This window comes from Nannobrachium achirus, assembly GCF_963921795.1.
Source record: "Nannobrachium achirus genome assembly, chromosome: 10".
Lineage (NCBI taxonomy): Eukaryota > Metazoa > Chordata > Actinopteri > Myctophiformes > Myctophidae > Nannobrachium > Nannobrachium achirus.
In genome coordinates, this window is record NC_137819.1 from 35,778,805 (window position 1) to 35,804,726 (window position 25,922).

Genomic DNA, 25,922 nt, shown 5'->3' on the forward strand with positions numbered 1-25,922 from the left:
ATAAACCAACTAGGTACTTGGCACTTACGGTAAATGTGTATCTTTGTTGACAGCTGGAGCTACAAGTGTGTTGACCTGCTGAGTCCACTGGAGACAGCATTCTTTGGAGACCGGCACCAGTTATTGGAACTCTATCTGGACAAAGATGACAACGATGCAGATTTCTTCGTGGATGCCATTCAGCTCGGAAAGAGAGCCACCACAATGGATGAACATGGTACAGTATACTCCTTTTACTTTAGTTTTAGTTCGCTTTTCAAATTCAAATGTAAATATTGTTGGATAAGTACTGGGTAAATATATGAAAATCATTAAAACTAAAATAATGCTTGTTTTGATACCTTTATTTGATTAATGTTAGTGTTGCCTATTTCATTATCCAACCGAATGACACGTTTTCTGCATTGCATTCATGCATACAATGATTGGTTGAATAGAATCAGACAAATTCAATAGCGACCACAATATACACAGGGTTTAATTGATTTCTTGCCTTGTGTTCTTTCTCATAGGTGTCATACAGAAGAGGAAGCCTCAACCCTTTGGAAGCTCTGGTCGTTTCTTTGAGAGCATCACTGTACAGAAGTCAGACACATCACAGGTCATCTATGAGATCACAGCCAGACCCCAAGACTGTGCCTTTGGGTTTCCTCTGCTAGACATTGGCTTTCTACAGGTAACTGATCCATGGCCTTAATTAAGAATGTGTAAATAATTGTTTAAATACACAACTTCTTGTCATCATGATTATGTAGATTAGAATACATCATATTTTATTGTATTCAGAGACACTTAACTAGTAAATGTGCACACGTACACATATCTATGGGGTAATACGCAGAATTGTCCAAATCAAACGTTGACGTGAATTTAGGATGTTTATTAATTATATAAAGTGCATATTCAATAACAGTGTGCGTACAAATACCACGGTATGTGTTATATGTTAAGTGATATATAATTATTAACATATAGGCGTTTATCTGCAACTATAACATTATGCAAAACGTCAGTAATATTTGCTGCAATTGAAGAAGAAGCATCTACTCAAAATAGTCAGGCGACTGAAGAGCTCATACAGTATACGGTAATGAAAATGTGTAGCTTATGCCAGCTGCAATTCTGATATTCATGGCACATACGGTATCAGAAGAAGTCTGGATCCTCATTCAAAACATTAATTGGCGCTTGTCCATCACTTTCGCTTTGAGCCAATCCGTACAGTTGAGTAGGAGGAGGGACGTGGGGCAGCAGCATTGTACACACAGAGAACTCATTTGGTTGTTGCGTAACGAGGAGCCTATAACTTAATGCAGGTGACCAATCAGTGCGGTGTGGGTGCTAGGCAGAGAATTACAATTCTTTTTAAGGGATCTCTGCCACCGCCAAGGTCCCACGCTGTTTGGTAGCCTATTTCCATAGGCTTGATGTCACATTTGACCTTGTGACAAGTACCGGTATGTTTGCGGTAACCTGGGGCCGTATTCAGAAGGCAACCCGTGTAGTAACTTCCAGCACAGGCAGGGACCAATATGATCTGATCCACCCCTGTGCCTGCATGGCATGTACAGCAATGAGGTGATTTGCCTAACAGATTGCAGTGGTAGCATCCCCTCAGGGGATCTTGTCTGCTTGTTAGCGTCTACAGCATGTCCTTACTGTCTATGATTCTGCCGAACACAGGTGGAGTTATTGTTTTAATCAAATGTAATGCCCAAATGATTGCTGAGTCACCCTTGTTGGCCCATCATGTTATAGCCATTCCAACGGCTTTAAATGGTTGAGAAGCAATCACATCTTTGTTTCTGTGCTATGTTGACAGTCCATGTGTTGACTTAAACTACCTGATGGTAACACAGGGAACAGTCAGCATCTTTGTAACTTGTCCCACTCTTTTGCTCTGTGAATAAGGTGTCAAATCACACGGAGGACATGGTCGAGTATAAGGAGGGAGCAGCAACGGTCACTGTCACTCGCCTGGACAGGGCGACCCCGCCCCTGAATGGAACCTTTGATGTGGAGATTTATGGAGGACGCGCTGAAGGTATTGTAGATGCGAGAGGCTGCCGTGCTACACTTGGTGATTTGCATAACAGCTGTAACTGCTGCCAGCTGAATTTGTCCTGTTCCAGAGATAAAAATCAACACCTACTATTGCAGACTAAGCTCCCTCTGACCCATGCTCGACCCTTGAAAGGGCTATCGTTTTGCATCTCTGGAATAACATCATGTTTGTTAACATGATGCTAACAGAGTATTGTCACACCGCTTGTACAGTAAAAGTATACATTAAGTAGCAGATTATTTTAACTTCTACACATGTTGTTATTAAACGACAAAGTGGTTACGGCTGTAGAAGCAAGTGTAGCGAGTGACCAGTGTCCTTCCTCAGGTCTGTCGGTGGACATCAGTGCGGATGACCTGAAGTATGCCCTGGAGGGCATCCCAGGCATGGGACAGGTGCAGACATGGGACCATTGGGACCATTCGACCTGCAGACGCCCTAAATGGCTGGTCAAGTGGCTCACTGTGCCTGGAGACCAGCCTCTCATGCAGGTCAGACTCTAATCTCTCAAGACAGATTCTGCTGTTTTATTTCCTTCCCCCCTCCCTTTTTACTGAATGGGTTCCCAAGATTGGTCAGACTCTAATGTGATACATATGTTACATACTATCATATGTTATGGACATTTCTATTTTCAACCACATACCCCTGAAATGAATCTGTAATAAAACTATAGAAGAAACATACAGTGCTAAGAAACTTAAATATATGTGCTGCCAGAGACTTATATGTTCTTACATGTACTCCAAAAGCACAATTGTTTTTTCTGCAGGTAATTAGACATCAAATGTTAGAAACAAGTTGCTTTTCACTCTTGTTACAGATCAATTCCTCATCTGTTGTGGGCAACAACCCTGATGTGAAAGCCATAGCCAGAAGACACGGAGGGATGTTCATGCGAAGTGTGACAGGAGATTTCTTACGTGTGTGGGAACCCAAACCTCAGGTACTGAACATTTTTAAGCTTTTGTTTCCTGTCCTGGGTAGTTATTGGATTATCCATCCATCCATTGTCTATTGTGACCACTGCTGATGATTCTTTGTGTCAGCTGAGCTAACTCTAAATCACACACCACCCAGTACATTTCCTTTCATGTCTGATCTGTGGTCTTGCAAAAGGTTTCATGTTTGCATTTGACTATAGTGCTTTGTGCGTGTAAGCGATAGGAGCGGGCGGCCAAGAGTCCTCTGTTCTCCCAATGACATAACTCTGACAGTAGTAATTAATTTCACACGCGAGTAGTAAAACCTTCACACCTTCGTATTGCAAAAGCTTTTCTTAAACGATGTGTCACTACAGATTCAGCTTAATCATACAGCCATGTTGCTCAGCCAAAGTAACTGATTATCAACTAAAAGTGTAGTTTTCAGCAAACAATCTACTTTTCCTTGAGAGGGCGGCCTTACAATGCACTGCACATTTGGCTTGTCTAAACGCTGAGATGCTGTCTGCAGGTGGAGGTTCATATTAATGGCATTCCATCTAAGTGTTCTGGAAACTGTGGCTTTGAATGGTTGGAAGAGAAGACTCCCATTGTAACTGGAATCACTCCATCTCAAGGTACCTTATTTATACATTTTGGTTCTTTCAACAAATTCAAGTTATCATTTTCAAAAAATTATTATACAAAATAAATTTGTGAGACATAGAGTACTGAAAATAAAATTGTGATAAAACATTTGCAGTATAAATGTGAATACAATTAAAGATGTGGAATATTGTCTCTGTGGATTAACGTGACTGACATTTCAGGGTCACATGGTCTGCAGACTCTTCTGACCATAACGGGAACTGGATTCGGCAGTGAAAATGCCTCTGTCATGGTGGGACGTGCAAGATGTCAAGTTCAACAGTTCAACTGTAAGTGAAATTGGTTGCCAAGATGGAATAGTGTGCTGTTTCATATCCATGTGTCAACTGTCATTTACCATTCACTGATAATATGAGGATGAGGCACAAGGTATCAAACTGCAGTACCACAGCTCACCAAAATAAGTTATTGTAAAGTTTTACCAAAGACATTAATTAAACACTTTACAAATAGGCTTTGATGGCCCAATCCCGACGGCCTCTGCTGCATGTCACTCCCCATCTCTCTCCCAGTTTCCTGTCTACCTACTGGACGATCAATAAAGGCAAAAAGCCCCCAAAATATCTTTAAAAAAGACATTTTAAAAGTTTGTGTTTGCTCTTCTGTTCAGCGACCACTCAGGTGTGCAGATTGAGCAATGCCAGCACGGGCACTTATCCAGTGTCTGTCACCTTCCCATCGCTGGGTCACGCTCGCTACTCGGGCGGAGACGTCCTCAACTTCACCTACCAGCTGATTGTGTCTGCCTTCTCGCCCAGCTCTGGGAGCGTGGCAGGTACTGCACCATGTGCACACACTGCACAGTATAGTTAAATTGGTTAACAAAGAATTAAGCAAACCAATTTGACAGGAATAAAATGTGTTAAAATGACATTTTCGAGTCTACATTGTGTTCTGAACATTGCGAACATTATTTTTTCTGTGGTTCTGCCCGTACAGGAGGAACCCTGCTGACAGTGACAGGGTTTGGCTTCAGCCAGAATACTACTGTTATGATTGGCAGTCAGGAATGTACAGTAGTTCATGCAAGTGACAGTGAACTGAAATGCAGGACCCCCGCTGTAAGTAATACAATATACAATAAGTAGTTCAATAAGTAGTTAAAGCAAAACAATTGTTCGAGTCTCGATCCGACAGCCTTAACTGCGTGTCATTCACCATCTCTCTCTCCCCATTTCATGTCAACCTACTTTTTTTTTTTTTTTTTCAATGTAAATTATTCATATTTTTCTTTTCAGGGAACTGCAGGAACAGAAACAGTCACGGTTATAGTTGGAACAATGACTGAGACAGCATCCAGCTCCTTCACCTATGATGAAGCTCTTACGCCACTGATCACAAGCATGAGTCCACTCAACACCACTGTGATTGGTGAGTGAAGATGAGATAACTTTTACAATGACATCCTGAAATTCACATTCACACAGGAAAACACAAATATCTACCGGTATGTTCCAACTGACATCCAAAACTGTACGCTATGTGTGAATTATTATTTTAAACACAGCATTAGACCGATAGCTAAGTGAAACGTTTCAACACTAAAGGCGTCTGTTTCTTGAATGGCATTCTAATCTGAGGGTTTATGACGTGCATGTGTTACACCGAAAAGCCATTCAGACATTATAATGTGCCTGAGATGGGTAAACTGAGAGGATGTCCTTTTGAGCAAGAAAATGTAGCTTAAGCTCTTTGATAGTAGCTACTGTAAATGTATTGTAAAGCGCCCAACCTAATGCAGCAGGGCTATTTTCTCCAAAGGTCAATAGATATCCAATTCACCAAGGATGACAAAATCCATTGTCCACCTGGCATATCGCTCCATTGTATTGTACAGTAGATGAAAACAAGAGAATTCAATATTTGTTCATTTATCATTTTCTGAAAAGTTAATGCAAGCTCACTGATGTTTCCCAGCCTATTTCTCTCACGAAACCAATTAGTCAAGAGCTATTAAAATGGTGTCTGTGACATCGTCAGTATCTTTCATAAACACTTCTGGAGTTAAAAAGAAAAGAAAGAATTCTCCCTCTGCATTTAAATTGACCTTTTGAACATACATATCATCGCCTTAGTGCGTCACTGTAATTACCCATGTCCAACCACAATAGTAGCATTTACAGGTACATGTAACATATGTGCTGGATTTGGCAAGTGTCCATTCGTCTTTTGTTTGTGTCTGTTTTTTTGCGTTCAGTGCTCTGGCACGCAGCCCCGGATCCCATCCCTAGGAGCCCTAAGTGCACAGTACATGAGAACCCTTTTGTAATATCTCTCCATGCGACAGTAATGTTGACCTGCTGGTTTTTCCTCTGTTTCGTCTCGAAACTGAGCTGGAGACTGAAGACAACATCATGCGTGTCATGTTGCCTAATTACAGTACAGCTCTCCAAATACAAATGGAGCGCCATATGACAAAATGAGCATTCTCTAGCTGTTGCATAATCAGCGCCGCTTGCCCATGATTAGATATGGGTATTACCGGTGGCCATTGTCAAAGTATTTGAAAAGCACTGATTATCTTTGACACCTCAATGACTGGAACCTCATTGTAGAAACAGGCTGTACTAATGATAGATTTGATGACGTTGTTTTTTTTTGTTTGTTTGTCTGTTCTCTAGGACACAGAATCTTCACCATCTTGGGTTCTAACTTCGGCAGCCAAGCCAACGACAGTGTTGTGTTTGTCGGCAGGAAGAAATGTCCCACAGTGGTGTGGACAAGTTCTAATGTCACCTGTCGTCTTCCTGCGCTTCCACCTGGCACGTACGAAGTGGATGTGCAGGTTGGCAACAATGGTTACCCAAGAACAAGGTACTATAACAAAAAAGAAACCTAGGGAAGGTCTAGACTGGAGAGACTGTCATGTAGCCAAGCACTCCAATCATATATTGCTCTGGTCTAGCCAATAAACACACTCTGTAGTACCTGCATTGATTGTCATCATGATTATTATACAACATACAACTACAGTGCATTACAATAGGGAGTTCCAAATCGACCGTGTTGTAACAGATAACAGATAATGGAATTAACAAAAAACAATATTTACCACTTTTCACAGATTGATGAATGTAATCTTTTGACGGACAAAGTCACCTGCAGATCACAAAATTCAATAGCCACTTTCATTATTTTATGAGCCAAACTTAAAAAGGTTACCTGTCAGGTTGTCTGAAAAGTGACAAATGAGTTTTCACTTCACAAAGTAGCATGTGCACTTCCATAGTGAATTACAGTATCATTTCTATATGAGCTACAAAATGGAGATGAATGTTACTTCAATTATTCAAAATGTCATGAGAACCAAAAATACAACTGGGATCTTTCCTGCTATTCCTTCCATAGCATTGGCGTGAATGCCAACATCAAATACATCCTAGAGATCTACAGTATTTCTCCCATGTTGGGCTCCCTGCTGGGAGGAACTAAACTGACTGTCGCTGGCTCTGGCTTCAGCACAAACACCTCAGACAACCAAGTCGCCATTGGTAAGCATTAGCAACATGATCCAGATTTATTTTAAAAATAATTGTCCCCATGCCACATAAACCAGCATCACTATGTAAAAATAGAGACATCTACAAGCTCACAATGTGTCACATGGCGACACATTGGAAGCTTGTATATAAATTGTGAACTTGTATATCAGCTATTTTCGGTGAAGAGATTTTCGTGTGGAGGGAGAAAAGGCCAAGTACCCCGGCGGACCCTGGTCAGCAAAGTATATACTGTGTAGGGTTTAAGTAGTTAATATTAAACCAGCATTTTTACGCTCTATTTCACAATGTTTTGTTTTGTTTGTTTCTTATAAAGTAGGCCCCAAATTACTCTAATATACTGCAAATATGCACCAGTCACTTATTTCACCTGCTAGCCAAGTTTTAGAATTGAACAAGTGGTGGGCGCCTGCCAAACGTGGCTGGTAGAGTAGATACACTTACCAGACACGGTTGAAGTTACAGTTTGCCTGGTGGTGGTTGCTTATTTCCCGCCCTGAGTCCACAGGGATGGAACACGAGGCAGGTTATGTCAAAGCAATATTATCTAAGTCTGTCACCAACCGCTATAGGTTTTCTATATGATCTCATAAATCTTGGATGGGGTTTCTACAGGAGGCGCTGAGTGTGAGGTGACGACTGCCTCGGAGAGTGAGATACAATGCGTCATACAGTCAGAGGAGAAGACCCACACCGTCACCAACCAAGGCTCCGATCGTGGTAGGTGTCATTGTTCACCTGTCACTCTAACATTGCTGCAGGGTAGAGAGCAGGATTTATTTTACAGAGACTTGCCGTAAGCGAGTAACCTGTGACATGTAGTTGAGAGCACCTTTGTTACTTTGCAACAGTCTGCGTTAATCCATGAGTGACAGGTAGTTATTTGTGTTGCGGCTTTGAAATGTGCTTAAAATACATGTAGTATCCAACTTAAGTTGTGAACGTTTTCATCTAGTATTCACGTGTCATCAGTCTGCGTTAATCCACGAGTGACAGGAAGTTATTTGTGTTGCGGCTTTGAAGTGTGCTTAAAATACATGTAGTATCCAACTTAATTTGTGAAAGTTTTCACGTGTAGTATTCACGTGTCAACTTGTCTTTCTGATTGCGTGTGTGTGTGTGTGTGTGTGTGTGTGTGTGTGTGTGTGTGTGTGTGTGTGTGTGTGTGTGTGTGTGTGTGTGTGTGTGTGTGTGTGTGTGTGTGTGTGTGTGTGTGTGTGTGTGTGTGTGTGTGTGTGTGTGTGTGTGTGTGTGTTTGTGTGTGTGTGTGAACAGATTTTGGAGATGGCTACGCGTGGAGTCCTGTATCACTGACAGTGTCTGTTGGAGACACCGTGGTTTGGCGCTGGGAGGCCCCAGCCTTCCAGAAGGTGGGCTACAGGGTATTCAGTGTGTCAAGCCCCAGTGGCACCACATATGAAGGAGGACCTTTCAACAGCGGAGATTCCAAAACCCCTAAAGGTACTCGGCCTACACAATTTGTAGTTAGCAAAATTGTAAACAAATCTGTTTCAGAATACTGTTGTTGACAATTAATTGAATTTTGATGAGTGCGTGTTTGTACATCCCAAATGAATGAGAATAGAATTGAATGCAACAGTCCATGAAGCAAACTTCATGCTGTTTTCTTTGTGCATTGTCTTTCCTTAGGCTTTTTCGGCTACCGTTTCACTGCTCCTGGGGTGTACTATTACAGCAGTGGATATATAGATTCAGCCAAAAAGAGGCTGCTGCAGGGAGTGGTGAGGGTCATGCCCTTGGAAGAGAGCACCAACAAAGTCTCTGTCAGTGTGGGAGGCATGGAAGCCATACACATGTCAGGCGGTAAATATGTGCTGTATTATTCAAATAAACTGTGGTTCTTATTATTGAATAAATTGCCATCATAGCCAACAGATATAGGGAGATCTGCCATTATATGCAGGTGGTGCTGGAATATTGGGGGTGGGGGTGTTTCGGTGGGATTGCGCCATTGCGCAGCTCCGTTCTTTCGATAGAGCTAGATTACCCTTCAATGCCTGATCCACAACTCTTATAGTCGTTGTCGGGTGAAAACCTTGTATGTCCAAAACCGTTCGTTTTTTATTTATCATTTTAAAAATGATCTAAACTAGTGAAAATAGCCTATCTACAAGCACACAACGCCTCGCACCGCAAGGCTTGTGTGCTTGTAGATCTGCTATTTTCACTAGTCCTGTGCGACAGTCTTGTATGATGAAGCAGGGCTTTGCTTTACGAAAAACTTTCAAATTTGAAACTTGGAGATACGAGGTTTCTGCCCGACAGTGACGTTATGGATTGTGACTTCATCCCTTTCACACAGCCTTCCATTACACAATTATCTCCTTTAAAAGAGCACATGGTATTTAACAACTGGCAATGTGAGTACTGGTGTGTCCCGTAAGGTCACCTTTCAAACTTTCAATGCTCAATTTGAAACATTACACATAACATTGTTATCGCTGTCCACCATGGTCCAGTGAACACTAATACAGTATATTATAATTAGGTCTTAAGACAAATTTGCATCGGGCAGTTTGCTTTGAAATGTGAGGGTGGATGGGCTGCGTCTGTTGACATGCAGGGATGGAGATGGTGATTGTCTGATTGTAACTTAATTGCGTGCCAAAGTGAATCCCTCTCCTGAGTCTCATGGTCTCTCTCAAATAATTGCGATTAACGATTTAATTGTGTTTTTGTCGTTGACAATTACATTTCTGTTTGGCTTTTAGGCTTTGAAGTTACACTTACACATGGTAGATATGACACATAAGCTAAATATACAAAGAAATTACTTGACATATTTGACAACTTTATACTTAAAAAAGAACATTGAAATAGCCGATCTACAAGCTCACGCGTTGTATTTCCACTATTTTTGACATGGAAACGATTATGACGATTATGAAAAATAATCACGATTATGTCAAATAATCACGATTAGACGATTATGTAATAATTGTGACAGCCCTACTGATTAGGTGATTCCTATAAATCTGATAACTGTCACTTCCAACGTAGGTTCACATAGGAGTCGAAGAGCAGCCTCGGAGTGTGTTGCCTCCGTGTCTCATTGCATCCAGCCCTCCAATGAGACCTCCAATGAGACCTCGGACAACCTCTCCTTCAGCCTCTCCTCCTGTGCCACACCCATGGTCCACTCCATCTCCCCCAACCAGGGAACCACACATCAGGTCATCACGCTGCAGGGAATGGGCTTCAGCAGCACAGGCTGTGCCAATGAGGTTTGAGGCATTTCCATTGCTCTAAATGATTTACACTGCTGGAGGCACCACAACTGATAATTTATCAAGATAATTTATCATCTTCCTACAGTACGTTTATGGATATATTTTGATCACTCAATTGTAAGACTCTTAAGGTGTACTGTGAGTGATGTTGTTTCATTAAAATTAAGTGGTAAATCACTCGCGTTTGTTCATCCTTTCATCTCTGTAGTAAACAGAAAATGCCTTTTCAGGTCGGGGTCCCAAATCAAGAAGAGATAAATCCTCTTTGTGGGTTCTCTCTCCTGGATGGATAAAATTGGTATCCTGACCTGAAAATGTATTTTCTGTTTACTAAGGAACTGAAGAGATGGGTAGATCCCAGTTAGTTGACAAACACTGACTGTATAGCAATGATTACTATCTGAATGTAGAGCTTTAACTTAAAAAATAAAGTAAAATTAAAGGTTTATTACAAAAACATACAGTATGACTTACTCTTACTCTTACTTACCTTTAAATTAACACTCTAGATTTCACTATGATGTTCTCCCTATGCAAATAAACTCAAGTAGTGTAAATTAAATTAAACTGTTGTGTACAGGTTACAGTTGGAGGTCTGCCCTGCCACGTCATCAACAGCACCACAACAGAGATCAACTGCATGCTGAGCCCAGACAGCGGGGCACCCATTGGCATCGCCCATCCCGTGGAGCTCCGCGTCAACAACCTGGGCAGCGCCATCGTAGCTGTGGCTGCCAACTTCGGCCGTCGCTTTGTGGTTCTCCCTGTGGTCGACTCAGTGGTGCCCCCTATTGGCAGCACCACAGGCCACACCAGGCTTCTCATCCGCGGCTCCGGCTTCTCGGAGGGCCTGGTGTCAGTGGCCGGCGTGCCGTGCTCCGTCCTGTCGGTCAATTATACCCACATTGTCTGTGACACTGCTCCCTCCCAGTCACGCACAGGCGATGTCACTTTCCAGGCGGCCACCGGCATCCAAGGCTCCTGCCACTCAAACTGCTCCTTCGTGTACTCTTCCTCTGTCACCCCGACAGTCACAGGCATTTCCCCCAACAGCATCGAAGGCAACAGCACTGCTGTGACCCTCTCCGGAGCAGGTTTCGGCACACAGATCGGCCATGTGGTGGCTTTCGCTGGCCCCTGGGAGCTGGCGGTCACCGCTGTCACTGACGGAAACGTTACTTTGTGGGTCGGCGCTCTGCCTGCCGGGGACCACCAGGTTCAAGTGGTGGTGAGGACAAAAGGCCTGGCATCCGGCTCCGCTACCCTGACCAGCCTAGCCCAGGCAAGCCGCAGCCCGGCCGCGGGCAGCACGGCCGGTGGCACACCTCTGGTCCTCACAGGGAACGGCTTTGCCCCGGGGAACACCAGTGTGATGGTGGGCAGCTCACACTGCAAGATTCTGGAGATAACCCCAGGTATGCTGCGCTGCTTGACCCCGCCCAGGGATGAAGGCCTTGTGATGGTTACGGTCCAGGTCTACTCGGTGGAGTATGAACCTTTGAACTTCACCTACTCTCAGGCCCTGACTCCTAATGTCAGCTCCGTCACTCCTGACAGTGGTAAGCAAAATACTGTAGATCACTATGGGGCTGTTAAGTATGACATCATTTTGTAGGCAGAGGAGAATTTCTGCCCCCAGTTTCCGTGAATCTTTTTACTATTTTTACTATTTACACATTTTTCTTCTCTTTGTTGTTGAAAGGAAAGTGTTAGAATTATACTTTAGTCGTTATTTTTTAGTCGTTGTTTTTTGAAATAGCGAGGGACAGAAAATGCTCTGGGGGCAGATTCTCCTCTGCCTACAAAATGATGTCACGGCTTAAAAGCACCATAAAGTCATGCCAAGTTTAATGATAATATTGTCTATCACACTTACTGATGTAGTCCCTTACCGTGCCTTCTCTTCCCATCTGTATTTATAGGCCCAAGTGGTTCAGTGATCACAATAACTGGAGCAGGGTTTGGCACAGACGCCCAAAACGTTTGGGTGACCATCAACCATGTGCCCTGCAATGTGTCCTCAGTCACGGACACAGAGGTCCAGTGCACCGTGGGTGAAAACCCAGGTGGAACATACCCAGTAGTCCTCCGTCACCAGGTCAAGGGCCTCGCACAGTCTGAGGCCATCTTCACCTACCAGTTGCTTCTCACTGAGGTCCAGCCCAACCAGGGTAAGCAGTCGGTAGTTATTGATATAGTTCATATAGTTAACAGTCAATATAGCAATGTTATTATAGGCAAAAAATTGTGTAATCAAGTGGGATACCTAAAAACAATATGTCAATTCCAACAACAGGATTTATTTAGCATACAATCCGGAGTGTTAGTTTAAAGGTGAGTGTAAAAATGGACCATCAGAGTTAAACTCACACTCCAGATTTTAATGTGTAAGGGTGACTCGCACAAACCTCAAATTCTGTAATGTTGATGCTAACATCCAGAGATACGGTAAATGAAGTGTCTCCTGTGTGATATAGGGGGCTTCGGTGGCGGTGCTCGGTTGACTGTCCTGGGCTCTGGGTTCGATCCTCACTCCTCCACTGTGAGCATCTGCGGCGAGGAATGTGAGGTTGATAGAAATATGTCCACATCAGCACGTCTCTACTGTCAGTCTCCATTCAACAATGGTGAGTATGTTCAGTGTTCAAAGTTGTCACATATTGATGAATGTACTGTAACTCTAATCTCCATTCAACAATGGAAAATAACTGATCTATAAGCTCACGACACGTTGTGATCTTCTACAGTAGATCTTATATGTTAAGTCTGCAACAACATCATAAGATGGAGCATATTATACAGTATATTAGGCATAACTCTGCTGACAATCTTCATTCAACAATGGTGAGTATCATGTCAGCGTTAAGGTGGTCACAGATTGATGAATGTACTGTTTTGCAGGACACAGTCACCAGCAAATCGCAAAATTCAACAGCCGCTTTCATTATTTTATGAGCCAAACTTTTTAGTTTACCTGTCAGGTTTTCTTGTATAATTGACACATTTTCAATTGAATAATTGAGAAAAATGCATCTCTCAGCAGTTATGGGTTGCAGTAGATTGTCATTAAGTGATCATTTACATTCTTTTAGAATGTGTATTCCTTTTCACTAAATGGACAAACTTACTAGCAGCAACCGAACCTTTCTGAGCAATGTTAATTAATAATTATAGTGTTATTTTCTCACCCTGCAGGTAAATACCTGGTTTTCTAATTAGAGGCGTTTTGTCTTTTCCTTTTGTCTGGAAAGAATGTATTCTTTTCACCGGTTTATTTTTAGGACTGTAACAGTCCTGACATTTTGAATCCAACCAGTCCTGTCACGGTGTGAACTGCTAATGATCCTGTGTGAATTCTTGTACATTCCGTGTGGAATGTTCTCAGCATGTCAGATGATCACAGAGTCATGGTGTTTCCTTCGTTGTGCGTGTGTAGGTGTGGGTGTGGTTGTGGTTTTGTGTGTTGCGAGCTTGCATTTTATTTTGTGTTTGTGTCTGTCTGTGTTGCGTCTGTTTCCTCACTGTCTCCAGGCACTGAGTCAGAGGTGAGCTGTGTGGTAACGATCCATAACCAGTTCAGCGCTGCAAACCTGTCGAATGGCTTCACGTACAAAACCACGCTAACCCCAGTGATCTCCGATGTGTCCCCGCGCCGAGGAGGCACCGCTGGAGGCACCACACTCACAATCACTGGCTCAGGTTTCAGGTACATTTGGTGACCATGCTGGTGATGAGCACATAGTGTGCTTATGGCACAATGAATGCAAGCGGCACGCCCAGATTATGGGCTAAAGACTGTGAATTAAATGCTCACTTTACCCCAGCACAATGGATTATTTTCTCTGGCTTACATTTCCTTTCTTTATGTTCGAGTCTCTTTCGTTGACAACCAATACAAAGGCATTTCTCCTATCACATTTGGCGTGTGGTGATTCAATCGTGATGGTTATGTATGCAAATACAGTTTATTTCATAGAGGCACAGTAGGTCACAGCGCTCAGACTGGTCGGTGCCTGAGATGAAAGGTGATTAGATGAAACGTGATTTCATTACAAATGCTGAAATACATTCTCAGTGTCATTCTATTTTGTACAAGTCGGTTTAGTCAATCTGTATAGCCTCCGTTTAAGTTATGCTTACTGACATGACTTTTTAACTGAAGCTTGTAAGCTAATAAAATATATATTTAAATAATAATAATTGCCAAAAATGTGTGCATACAGGTTGATGCAGGATCGATGTGAAACCTTTCTGTAGTATACACTATCCCTTAAGCCTGATTGACACATAAAGTTGCGTGCCGGTGTCGTGCACTGAAAAAAGCAGATCTACAAGCTCAATGTGTCAGGAGGCAACGTATTGTGTTTACTTAGAAATAAGCTATTTTCAGTGTGTGACATGCAACAAAGTAAATATAAATAAGGCATTACTTATACTATATACATTACTTAGAAGAAACAATTTACAGCCCCATACTCCCTCTATTACTTCTCTATAACATTGTTAGTCATGGCAGCACTTAGTTTGATTGTCCTAATTCCCTCTCTCACTTTGCAGTACCAACAGTAATGACGTCAACGTGACCATTGGGGGATCAGTCTGTGACATCCAGTCCACCAACAGCACACACATCATCTGTGTGACCAACGCTCAGCCCAGGTCCCAGAAAACCAAGGTCCGAGTCAGCATCGGAGACAGAGGGATCGCCAAGATGGTGAGAAACATACAGTAGTCTTTACCTTTTTCTAAATTCAATTTACATTATTATTCTTTCATAAAAAAGTGGAAATGTGAGTACTTTGTGCTCCATTGATTTGAAATTTTGGATGTGCTATCTTTTGGGGATTTTTTAAATTCCTACTTTTTATGAAGACATACTTTGAAAAAAATACTTAAACAATTAGTCTAATTATTTGGTTCTCTCCTCTCAGGACGATGCTGATTTCTTCTATATTGATGTGTGGTCATCGAGGTACACCTGGGGAGGGCTGTCTCCTCCAGAGAGGGGCTCGTTTGCTGTCATCACTAAAGGACAGTACATCCTGTTGGACACCAGCACCCCAGTGCTCAAAATGCTCCTCATTCAAGGTACAGTACCGAACCCACTTGTGTCTTTAAGATATTTTCTAAATCCCTGCAGTCACCAAGTGCAGTAAAAGCACCAGGATTTGTCTTGTCCGGCAATGGCCATTGTCCAACAGTGATTGCACTGTGGGACACATAACCTCATCTCCCCGTAAACATGCATATGTATATACACCGGTATACACATGTGCATACATTACACACACACACATGCACACATACTATACACACAGGAATGTTCTCTTGACAATGGACTTTTTATGACTAATACTGTACACCAGTTCGCGATGTGTATCACTTATCCTTTCTTTGCGTTCAGGAGGGACGTTGGTGTTTGATGAAGCGGACATCGAGCTACAGGCAGAGAACATCCTGATCACAGGTGGTGGGCGTCTCCAGATTGGCGAAGAGGGGGCGCCGTTCCAGCACAAAGCTATTATCACCCTCCATGGAAACCTGCGCTCCACAGAGCTCCCTGTCTATGGAACCAAGACTCTGGGCGTCAGAGAGGGAGTGCTGGATCTGCACGGTGTGGATATACACACTCACACACATGGTTCATATGCATTACCGTGCCCACGGCATGCATGTCAGAGTATTGTGACAGCATTGTGACGGCCCGCCTGTCTGTTTATTTGAACTTCATATAATGGCATGAACGTTTGCCACAAAAAGGAACGTTGCGCAACAGATCGTGAAAATGGACATGACCCAAATAGTCCATGACAGGCCTGTCCTTATGTGACATAATACTTAGATCATAGTGTAACTTAAGGTCTGTCTCCTGCAAGGATGTAACTATTATCTGTCATTCAGTCCTCGCCCGTCCTCGAGGTGCCTGTCACCGTTGTGAACCTGTTTCTGTGTCCTACAGGTTGTAATTAATGCCTGTATGCCTGTATTTATTGGTGGCATGCTGGCTGTGTCTAGAGAGCTACAAGATAGTAGATCTGTAGATATGCGCGGTGTTATGGGTGGAAGCTTGTAGAGCTGCAATTTTGTGTGTGCGACACTGGAGGTCAACCAAGTATAAATGGTTTTAGTAATTGTTCATTCCTTACCCACTCACAAGGTGTATGTCATAGTTACGATTGCAAACGTGTATCTCTTAAGGCAGGCATGGGAAACTTTGATGATAGAGGGGGCCATTGTATTTCCACACTCACTCCGTACAGTCCGTAGGGACACATTGCATATACTGTCGGAAACTTCTTATTTCTAAAAATAGACGATCTAGTTCTGCTGTTTTTGCTATTTGGAATCCTGAATTATTTTTTGCTATTTTTGAATTGAAATCCTGAGAATTTTATTTAATTTAATTAAAAAATAAACATTTTAATACTAGTCATTAAGCTACTAATATATCCTGCAGGTACAGTACATGCAGCCATTAGCAATCCATAATTTCTCACCTGTCCTCAAGGTGCAAGTCATTGCTCTGTCCATGTTTCTCCAGGTATTCCAGTTCCTGTTCCCTGGACCCACCTGGCCCAGACAGCCACCAATGGGTCCACAACGCTGATCCTGATGAAGGAAGTCACATGGAAAGCCGGTGATGAGATCGTCATCGCAACCACAGGCCATAGGTAAAATAACACAAACAATTGTACCTGGTTAAGCAAACACCTTCAGGGGAGGATCATCTGTTTCAGCTGTAACATCATCACTGACCACATTTGACCATAAGTTCTAGACAAAAGGCCCCCACAATGCTATGTATATGATTGCAATATTTATCAAAAAAGATTTATTTTTTATATTGATTTTACGTCACAAGATGCGGATACAAGAATTATGCTTTTGTTCATAAATTTCATAATACAGTAATTGTGTATTGGGCAATGGATAATGACTTTTTCTGATGTATTTTCATTTGCAAGGTTACCTCAGAATTAAAGAAACAAGTTACTAATTTTTGTAATAGAGATCTGGCATATGGCATCTTATGAAAAAAATCTAACCTCAAAACATACAGAAGAGGGGGGGGGGGGGATTATAAAAATCACACTTGTGTGAACTGAGCGGTGGAGGCTGCGTGTGTGTGCGTGCGTGCGTGTGTGTGTGTGTATTTGTGTGTGAATGTGAGTGTGAGTGTGCCTAGCTGGCCTGAACAACAGCGCCCCTCCCTTAACATGTGTGGTCAGAAAAGGTATAGCAGCCACCGCTCAAAAAAGAAAGAAAAAAAGAAGAAGATAAAATGTATCCTATTAATTCTTGAATGCACATTTTCCAGGCACAGTCAGAGAGAGAGCGAAGTGAGAAGGATTGCCTCTGTGTCGTCTGATGGAAAGACACTCACCCTCACTGAAGCGCTGGAGTACACTCACCTGGGTGTGTCTGTCACGCTGGCTGATGGTACGGTGTTTGAGGCTCGAGCAGAGGTGGGACTTCTCACCAGGAACATTGTGGTACGAGGGTCTCAGCATGAAGAATGGCAGGACAAGATTGAGGCCTGTCCTGAGGGGTTCAACACAGGTATGGTACAACAACCAGCATCTAAGCATGTTTTGGGGAAAGTTAAGTGACAGTTCGCAGCAAAATCCACAATGTTACTTTAACTATGAGAGTGTGCAAATGGAACCAGTCTCAGAGTTATAAACTCGTAAGGGTCCATTTGGTTCCATTTGTAAACTCTCTGAGTTGCAGACGGTCTAGGGTGACCAGACGTCCCGGTTTGGCCGTTTTCAAGCTGCGTGTCCCGGACTCCAGGTGTCCCAACAAATATCTCTAAAACACTAATATGTCCCGGTTTTCAACATTCACTAATTGCCCCGGTTTTCGCCAGAATTAAAATAATAGTAGCTGTTTTCAATGTTTGCATAGATATTTAACATGTTCTTTTCATGTAAACATGCTCACCTAAACAATCAGAAAACATGAACAAATTCATTGCGTGTCTGAATTCAACGCTGAGACTGTTTGTCAGACACTCACTGCCTGTATGCGCATGCACGAACGTTAGAGAAGGGGCATGTACGTGCGCGGTAACGTACGCATTGCTTTGAGGGTCCTGGTTTTAGGCAACAGTGGTTGGCGTTTGAGCGGCTGAAAATATGGTCACCCTAAGCCGGTCTCCAGCTCAATGATTAATAGTAAGGAACCAACTGGAGGATCCATTTGGTTCCTAACTATCTACAGTAGCTGGGGAAGCCTTGGAACCCACTCAAGGAGCCCTGGGGTCCCCTTTGAGAACCAGTGTTGTAGGCTATTGTCTCTCATCATCATCATCATCATCATCGTCATCATTATCATCATTGCTTAGTTTTGTTCCTTCGTTCTTGTGGTGTGTCACATTTACATCTCTGTTTCCTGTGTGTTGTAGGTGAGTTTGCCACCCAGACCTGTTTCCAGGGAAGGTTTGGTGAGGAGACGGGCAGTGACCAGTTCGGAGGCTGCATCATGTTCCATGCACCCAGGCCCAACGAGAACCTGGCAATCGGAAGACTGGAATATGTTGAGGTAAAACAATGGTTTTACACTTGTCATAATAATGCAAGAAGGTGTAGAGCAAAATGTTATTAAAGCTAGAATTTAAGAAATTACAGTAACTTATTTATATAGTATAACCAAGCTGTATGCATTACAGTATGTTAATGTAATATAATGACTACATCTGCAGTGGTTGAAGGTGAACTCCCCCCTGTTCCATTGATACATTTTGAACTCTTACGGTTGTTTTTACCCTACAGCTATTCCACGCAGGGCAAGCCTTTAAGCTGGGTCGCTACCCCATCCACTGGCATCTGATGGGCGACATTAACTTCAAGTCCTACGTCCGGGGCTGTGCCATCCACCAGACCTTCAACAGGGCCGTGACCATCCACAACACCCACCGGCTGCTGGTGGAGCACAACGTCATCTATAACATCATGGGCGGTGCTTTCTTTATCGAAGACGGCATCGAAACGGGCAACGTTCTGCAGTACAACCTGGCCGTATTTGTCAAGCAGAGCACCAGCCTGCTGAATGACGACGTCACCCCGGCCGCCTACTGGGTCACCAACGCCAACAACACCCTCCGCCACAACGTCGCCGTAGGCGGGACCCACTTTGGGTTCTGGTACCGCATGCACGAACACCCCGACGGCCCCTCCTATGACCCCAACATCTGCCAGAAGAAGGTCCCCCTGGGGGAGTTCACCAACAACACTGTCCACTCCCAGGGCTGGTTCGGCATCTGGATCTTCCAGGACTTCTTCCCGCTGAAGGACGGAGGCTGCCGCTCTAGCACGCCCGAGCCGGCCGTCTTCCGGACGCTCACCGTGTGGAACTGCGAGAAGGGCGCCGAGTGGGTGAACGTGGGTGCCGTGCAGTTCAGCGGCTTCGTGGCGGCCAACAACGAGAAGGCCGGCATCGAGGGGAAGCGCATCATACAGAGGTACGTGAGCGGGTTTGGGCAGGAAGGAGGGGCCGGCGTGTATAACAGCACCATGGTGGGACACGTGGACGAGCTGGGCTTGGGAAGCGGATACTGCACAGCTCGGGGCATCATCACCCCTTTCGACGACGGCATGAATGTCCACAACACCAAGTTCATCAACTTCGACCGCTCCTCCTGCGCCGCTATCGGAGTGACTACGATCGATGGGACCTGCAAGCATGACTGCGGCGGCTGGGCGGTGCGATTCAGCGGTGTGCAGTACTTCAACGCTCCTAACAAGGCTGGCTTCAGATGGGAACATGAGGTGCAGCTGATTGACACTGACGGCACTCTCACAGGTGATCATCATGCTTTCAGGCGTCATTTTAAGAACACTCTTAATCAACTTAGTCTCCAAACTACACTGTGTTGTGTGAGGAGGAGTATTAAAGGAGTGTAAATTCCTACCTCCTTTAAAACTGCTCAAGTCAGTTGTATTTATTAGTCATATGATATGTATTAGTTTAATTGTCGGTCATTACAAATTAGATAAAGCATGCATTTGTATTTGTATTATTAAAACCAACACATCTCAAAATGTGTTAGTTTAGTATTTGTATCTTTATAATGATGTCATGATGGAACTTTGGCTGAAAGTCCATCACAACATCTGTACTCATGTAAAAAAGTAATAACAAATTAGATTGCGAGATGCATTTAACTGATGATGACAGCTGCAGTTTTTTTTGTAGGGGCCTGTGTATCACACAATGTAGCTTACTGTTATACTCTTTCTTATGTCACATCATCTCCCTCCCCTCTCCAATAGGAAACATCAACCACAAGGTGGTGCCAAAGAGCCCGCTACTAGACCCAGCTCACTGTACTGAGAGTGCTGAGTGGACTTTGGGTTTCCCTGGCGTTGTGTGTGATGAGACAGTTGACTTCCACCGCGTATCACTCAACAAACCATCACCGTCCTCACTGGATGCCAAGGAGATCATTATGACAAACTCCCATGGTACAATGTCCATACATTATATATCAAAAATGCATCCAGGCAGACATGTTTAAAGCCTTGTTTGAATGTAAATCTATCTATTGCAGGCACCAGTGTGGTTCCATATACGAAGAAAAAGATGACTCACCCAAAAGGGTGGATGATGATGCTACCCTCTCGCCAGACATATAACTGGTACTTTGATGAGGTGGACCAAGTGACAAACATCACATACAAAGCAAAGTTCTATGGCTTTAAGGTACGATTCTTTCCATACATGTATTTGTCTCGTGTTCCTATCTAGAAATCTGTGGGACAAATAATGTAAATTTTCCCCGGGCTGAGGGGAGTGATAAAAGAGGTTGGTAACTGATGGGGCTGATAATTGCTATGTGACAGACTGTCAGTAAATAATAATAATTAATAATATGTTCCCCAATCCTTTGGCATATTTCTTTTGTCAGAGTACAATAGATTTGTCCTTCTCATTTACCCATCCTAACTATCAGGAACAAGGTCTGTAGCTGATCAATCAAGGCACGCCAATGTGCCACTGCACTAAACTGGCACCAATAACTCTGCATTTCAAACATGGCTACCAGTTGTGTAAATACTATTTGTTTATTATTGTGACTAAATAAGGCTATGATCTCCTTGACATTCGTCACAGGCCTACAGTATATTATCCGTATAATAAACTACTGTATATTTACAAACAAAAGGTTTAATTTATTACTGCATATTCCTTGTCCCTTACAGCAAGACCAGTATGTGATCATAAACCACAACTTCACTCAGAGTCCAGACAAGTTCCGTATAGTGGACGTGAGGAACGGCTCCACAGAGCCACTAACATACAGCAAAAACATCAACGGAGACTGGTACTTCAATGACGACACGAATGACCTCTTCTACCTCGGTTAGTCACTTTTGGCAAATAAATAAACTCTTTAATCAACTTACTGTACTGTTATGCAAAGATAACATAGGTAGCAGGTAACAGGTAGCATTCAATATTATAGTGCACAAACTGCACATCACATCCCCCAAAGGTAACCTACGCTCTGTTGTATGAAGAGGAGTATTTAAGGAGTATAATTACCTACTCCCCTTTAAAACCGCTCTGAAAAATCACTTACAGGTGGCTGCAACTCGAAAATGGTAAAAGAGTTGTGAGCTTGTAAAATGTGCCATTTTCAGCAGGCAACACAGGCCCGCAATCAAGCACAAATCAGGCTAAAGTATCCATGTTCTACCGGTATATCAGAATCTTCGCACATTATCCCTGCCAATACTGATCCACTACAGTTTGCATACTGTGCTAATAGATCAGTCGATGATGCTATTTCTCTCGCACTACACATTGCCTTGAAACATCTGGAGAAAAAGAACTCTTATGTCAGACTACTCTTCATAGATTATAGCTCTGCCTTTAACACGATTGTACCATCTAAGCTTGTGTTGAAACTCAGGGGTCTTGGTCTTGGCAGTAGTATCTGCAACTGGCTGTTTGACTTTTTGACAGGCAGGCCACAATCTGTACGAATAGGGAACAAGCATTCATCTAAGATATTGACCAGGACTGGAGCGCCCCAGGGCTGCTGCCTCAGTCCCTTGTTGTATAGTCTGTTCACCTATGATTGTGTTGCCAGGTGTGGCAATAATTCTATTCTCAAGTTTGCAGATGACACCACGGTTATAGGACTAATATCCAACGATGATGAGAGGGCCTATAGGAGGGAAATTGAAGAGCTAACCCTATGGTGCCAGAATAACAATCTCTCTCTAAATGTTAGTAAAACAAAAGAGATCATCGTTGACTTTAGGAAGTCTAAAGTCAATCACAGTCCCTTAACCATAAATGGTTCACCTGTAGACATAGTGGACAGTTTCAAATTCCTGGGTGTTCACATAACAAACTCACTCACATGGTCTCTAAACAGCAAAGGTATCCTTAAGAAAGCGCAGCAGCGACTGTACTTTCTGAGGCGCCTCAGGAGATTTGGCCTGAGCACCAAGGCTCTTGTAAATTTCTATCGCTGTACCATAGAAAGTATTTTGACAGGATGCATCACAGTGTGGTTTGGTAACGTGACTGTTCAAGACAGTAAACAGTTACAGAGAATTGTGAAGAGAGCTGCCAAAATCATTGGCACAGAATTACCACAGCTACACACAATCTATAACACACGCTGTAAGAAAAAGACAGAGAACATCTTAAAGGACAGCAGTCATCCCGCCCATTCCCTGTTCTATCTCAAAAAACGTTACCAGAGCATCTCATCGCACACCACCCGTCTCAGTAATAGTTTTTATGCTCAAGCAATCAGGTTGCTTAACGAAGAGATGAATGCGAGACGTAGGTAGTCATGTGCACTGTACGCAGTTTTTAAACTGTACACTGTTACACTGTATGGTTTTTGTTGTTTTTGGGTTGTCTTGGGTGACTTGTTGTTGTCTTGTTGTGGGTTGATGTTTTTGTGTGTAATAAGGCTGAGAGTGCTCCTGGCACAAGCATTTCATTGTATGTCTGTACCTGTATGGATATGCATGTGACTAATAAACCTGAACCTGAACCTGAACCTTCACTGACCTCGCCCTGTCCTCCTTCTTTTAGTGTCTGCTAAGAGGTCGGCGCGCAGACGCCGTAACAGCGTGGACCGCTCCATGAGGGACGTGGCGGTGAACTTCCAGGTTTACCGCTGTTTCTTCCCCAACTGTATCAGACCTCCTCCTCCTCCTCCGGCTACCCTGCCCCCAGTTCCCACCCGACGACCAGACGACTTCATGTATGTCTGTTCTGCACGCCTTCTCACTCACTGATCTGGACATGACTGCTATGTCCTATTACGCATAATTACTTTAACCATTATTTCATGCTTTAACTATTAAAAGGTACTGGGTGCCGCGCTGCAAGCTTGTAGATTTGCTTTTTCTTTTTTCTTTTTATTGTGAAAATTTGTTTTGTTTTTGAATATTTTTGACACGATTTTATAAATGTCTTCTAAATCCTTCTTCTAAATCAGTGGTTCTCAAACTTGTTCATGTCAAGGACCCCCAAAATTACATGGATTTGGCCACAGACCCTCATCTCATTTTGTTCCAGGGACCCCCCAGAAGCAAATATTTGAGTTACAAATGTTCGCTTTTAAAAAGATGTATTCAAAGATTTGCAAAAGACAAACTAGATATTTAAAAAATAACAGATCTACAAGCTCTGTGAGCTTGTATATTAACAGATAAAGCATAAAATAATGGTTAAAGTGGTTCCAGGTCTTAATGGGTTAAGGCTCATTTATACGTTGTTAAATGACCACCGCGTTGTATGACATTAGTTAGATTTATTGTAAGTCTTAATATGTGATTCCCTTGTGTTTCCAGTCGTTGGTCCAATGCTTCTTTCTGGAAAGCCTCTGCTGAGAATAACTTCACTGCACCAGCAGAGGGAGCTGATGTGGTCATTCCACCAGGTAAAGATCTCAACAGTGCAAACAAGTTATACTGTACCTGGGTTGGACTCAAAATGAGAGCTCACTGTTAATTCATTTGCAGAGTTTGTTTTTTATTTAACTCATAACGACCTCGCAGGCTTTGTATGGTTCATATTAGCCAGTTGCTTGATAATACAATAAGCATAATGATTTTAAATTACGCCGTCATTTGCTCCTGGGGTTTAATCCTGTGATAATTCAACACTTTTCCAACCACAGGGAAGTGGGTTGTCCTGGACAGCAACACTCCTCCCCTCAACAAGCTGACGGTCATTGGCGTTCTGGAGATTCCGGACACTATGAATGACACCTCCAGCTCCAGCAGGAGGAGACGCTCCACCTCCCAGTACCGGACAGTGGTCCTGGATGCTACTTACATCTCTATCCAGGTCAGTTTTCAAGAACAACCCTGACATGTATTATATTAAACATATATTATATTATATGATATGATAATAGTGGTTCAGGAGGTAGAGCGGCTGTCTTAGAAAAGGGATGTTCAGGGTGCCCGCTGGCCTACTGGTCCAGGTGCATACCACTTAGGCATTGCCGCATGGGCATGGATGCCTGGTGGCGTCGCCGGTTCGATTCCTGATCCGGACGACCTTTGCTGCATGTCACTCCCTATCTTTCCCCCATTCCCTGTCAGTATACTGTCCTGTCCAATAAAGGCATAAAAGCCCAAAAACAAATCTTTTATAAAAAAAGAAAAGGAATGTTCCCGGTTCGATCCCTGGCTCCTCTTGTCTGCGTGTTGATGTGTCATTGAGCACTTACCGTAACTCTTCTGCTTCTGATCAGATGTGTCTCTGAATGTAATGCACTTTGTAAAATGCTTTGGAGAAAGGTGATAAATTAATTGCGGAATTCACCATTTTATGATATTATGTAATGATGTACAGTACATCACAAGATGAAATGAAATAAATGCATATAATACTGCATATACATGTAATACTTTACAAAATAATACGACTACAATAAAACTGCTTTGGGCATTTATTTTCTCTGATGATGGTCATGTTTCCTTTGACATTACGTAATGTCACACTGAAATCTGTCCGTCTCCTGTTGCTTCAGGGAGGCAGGATGATCGCAGGGTGGGACGACGAGCCATTCAGAGGACAGCTTCATATCAAGCTCAGAGGGAACCACCACACCCCTGACTGGCCTCTGCCCAACGGCCCCAACCAGGGATCCAAGGTTCTGGGTAAGAAGAACATCATGTGATGCTGGACGCTGGTTGATCAATCAGCTAATGCATGCAACACAAGCACAACATCATCATGGGTTTGAACCTTTTCAAGTAAAAGTCTTCCATTCATGCTGGCTCACTTGTATAACTGACCAATATCTGTTCTACCACAGGTGTGTTTGGCACACTGGAGCTGTATGGAATCCCTCATAACGTGTACCACACCAAGCTGGCCAGCACTGCCTCTGCCGGCACCAACACACTCACCCTGGCTCAGCCTGTGGACTGGCAGGTCTGCCTGGTTTCATACACTTATCTCAGCATATTGTAGATGCTTACATGTATTTATTTTTTACAACATCTAGGTTCATTGTACTCTGATT

General features: G+C 43.2%; 1 protein-coding gene across 1 annotated transcript in view; it reads left to right on the forward strand.

Annotated features, from left to right (window-relative positions):
* The window catches only part of LOC308293007 (fibrocystin-L-like), a gene marked incomplete at both ends in the record, with an annotated part of 57,990 nt that overhangs the window by 20,351 nt on the left and 11,717 nt on the right, over positions 1–25,922 (forward strand). The window contains 35 exons of the mRNA XM_080735432.1: positions 54–217; positions 513–676; positions 1,912–2,044; positions 2,393–2,556; positions 2,889–3,011; positions 3,521–3,626; positions 3,819–3,926; positions 4,268–4,432; positions 4,597–4,718; positions 4,896–5,028; positions 6,279–6,471; positions 7,006–7,148; positions 7,773–7,877; positions 8,433–8,618; positions 8,808–8,981; positions 10,179–10,402; positions 10,989–11,967; positions 12,331–12,579; positions 12,886–13,035; positions 13,940–14,114; positions 14,966–15,122; positions 15,340–15,496; positions 15,813–16,022; positions 16,950–17,079; positions 17,727–17,968; positions 18,816–18,952; positions 19,183–20,212; positions 20,683–20,874; positions 20,961–21,112; positions 21,613–21,772; positions 23,471–23,642; positions 24,235–24,323; positions 24,564–24,733; positions 25,425–25,554; positions 25,713–25,831. Coding sequence (XP_080591558.1) covers positions 54–217; positions 513–676; positions 1,912–2,044; positions 2,393–2,556; positions 2,889–3,011; positions 3,521–3,626; positions 3,819–3,926; positions 4,268–4,432; positions 4,597–4,718; positions 4,896–5,028; positions 6,279–6,471; positions 7,006–7,148; positions 7,773–7,877; positions 8,433–8,618; positions 8,808–8,981; positions 10,179–10,402; positions 10,989–11,967; positions 12,331–12,579; positions 12,886–13,035; positions 13,940–14,114; positions 14,966–15,122; positions 15,340–15,496; positions 15,813–16,022; positions 16,950–17,079; positions 17,727–17,968; positions 18,816–18,952; positions 19,183–20,212; positions 20,683–20,874; positions 20,961–21,112; positions 21,613–21,772; positions 23,471–23,642; positions 24,235–24,323; positions 24,564–24,733; positions 25,425–25,554; positions 25,713–25,831 — 7,207 coding nt within the window. The remainder of the gene's footprint in view (positions 1–53; positions 218–512; positions 677–1,911; positions 2,045–2,392; positions 2,557–2,888; positions 3,012–3,520; positions 3,627–3,818; positions 3,927–4,267; positions 4,433–4,596; positions 4,719–4,895; positions 5,029–6,278; positions 6,472–7,005; positions 7,149–7,772; positions 7,878–8,432; positions 8,619–8,807; positions 8,982–10,178; positions 10,403–10,988; positions 11,968–12,330; positions 12,580–12,885; positions 13,036–13,939; positions 14,115–14,965; positions 15,123–15,339; positions 15,497–15,812; positions 16,023–16,949; positions 17,080–17,726; positions 17,969–18,815; positions 18,953–19,182; positions 20,213–20,682; positions 20,875–20,960; positions 21,113–21,612; positions 21,773–23,470; positions 23,643–24,234; positions 24,324–24,563; positions 24,734–25,424; positions 25,555–25,712; positions 25,832–25,922) is intronic.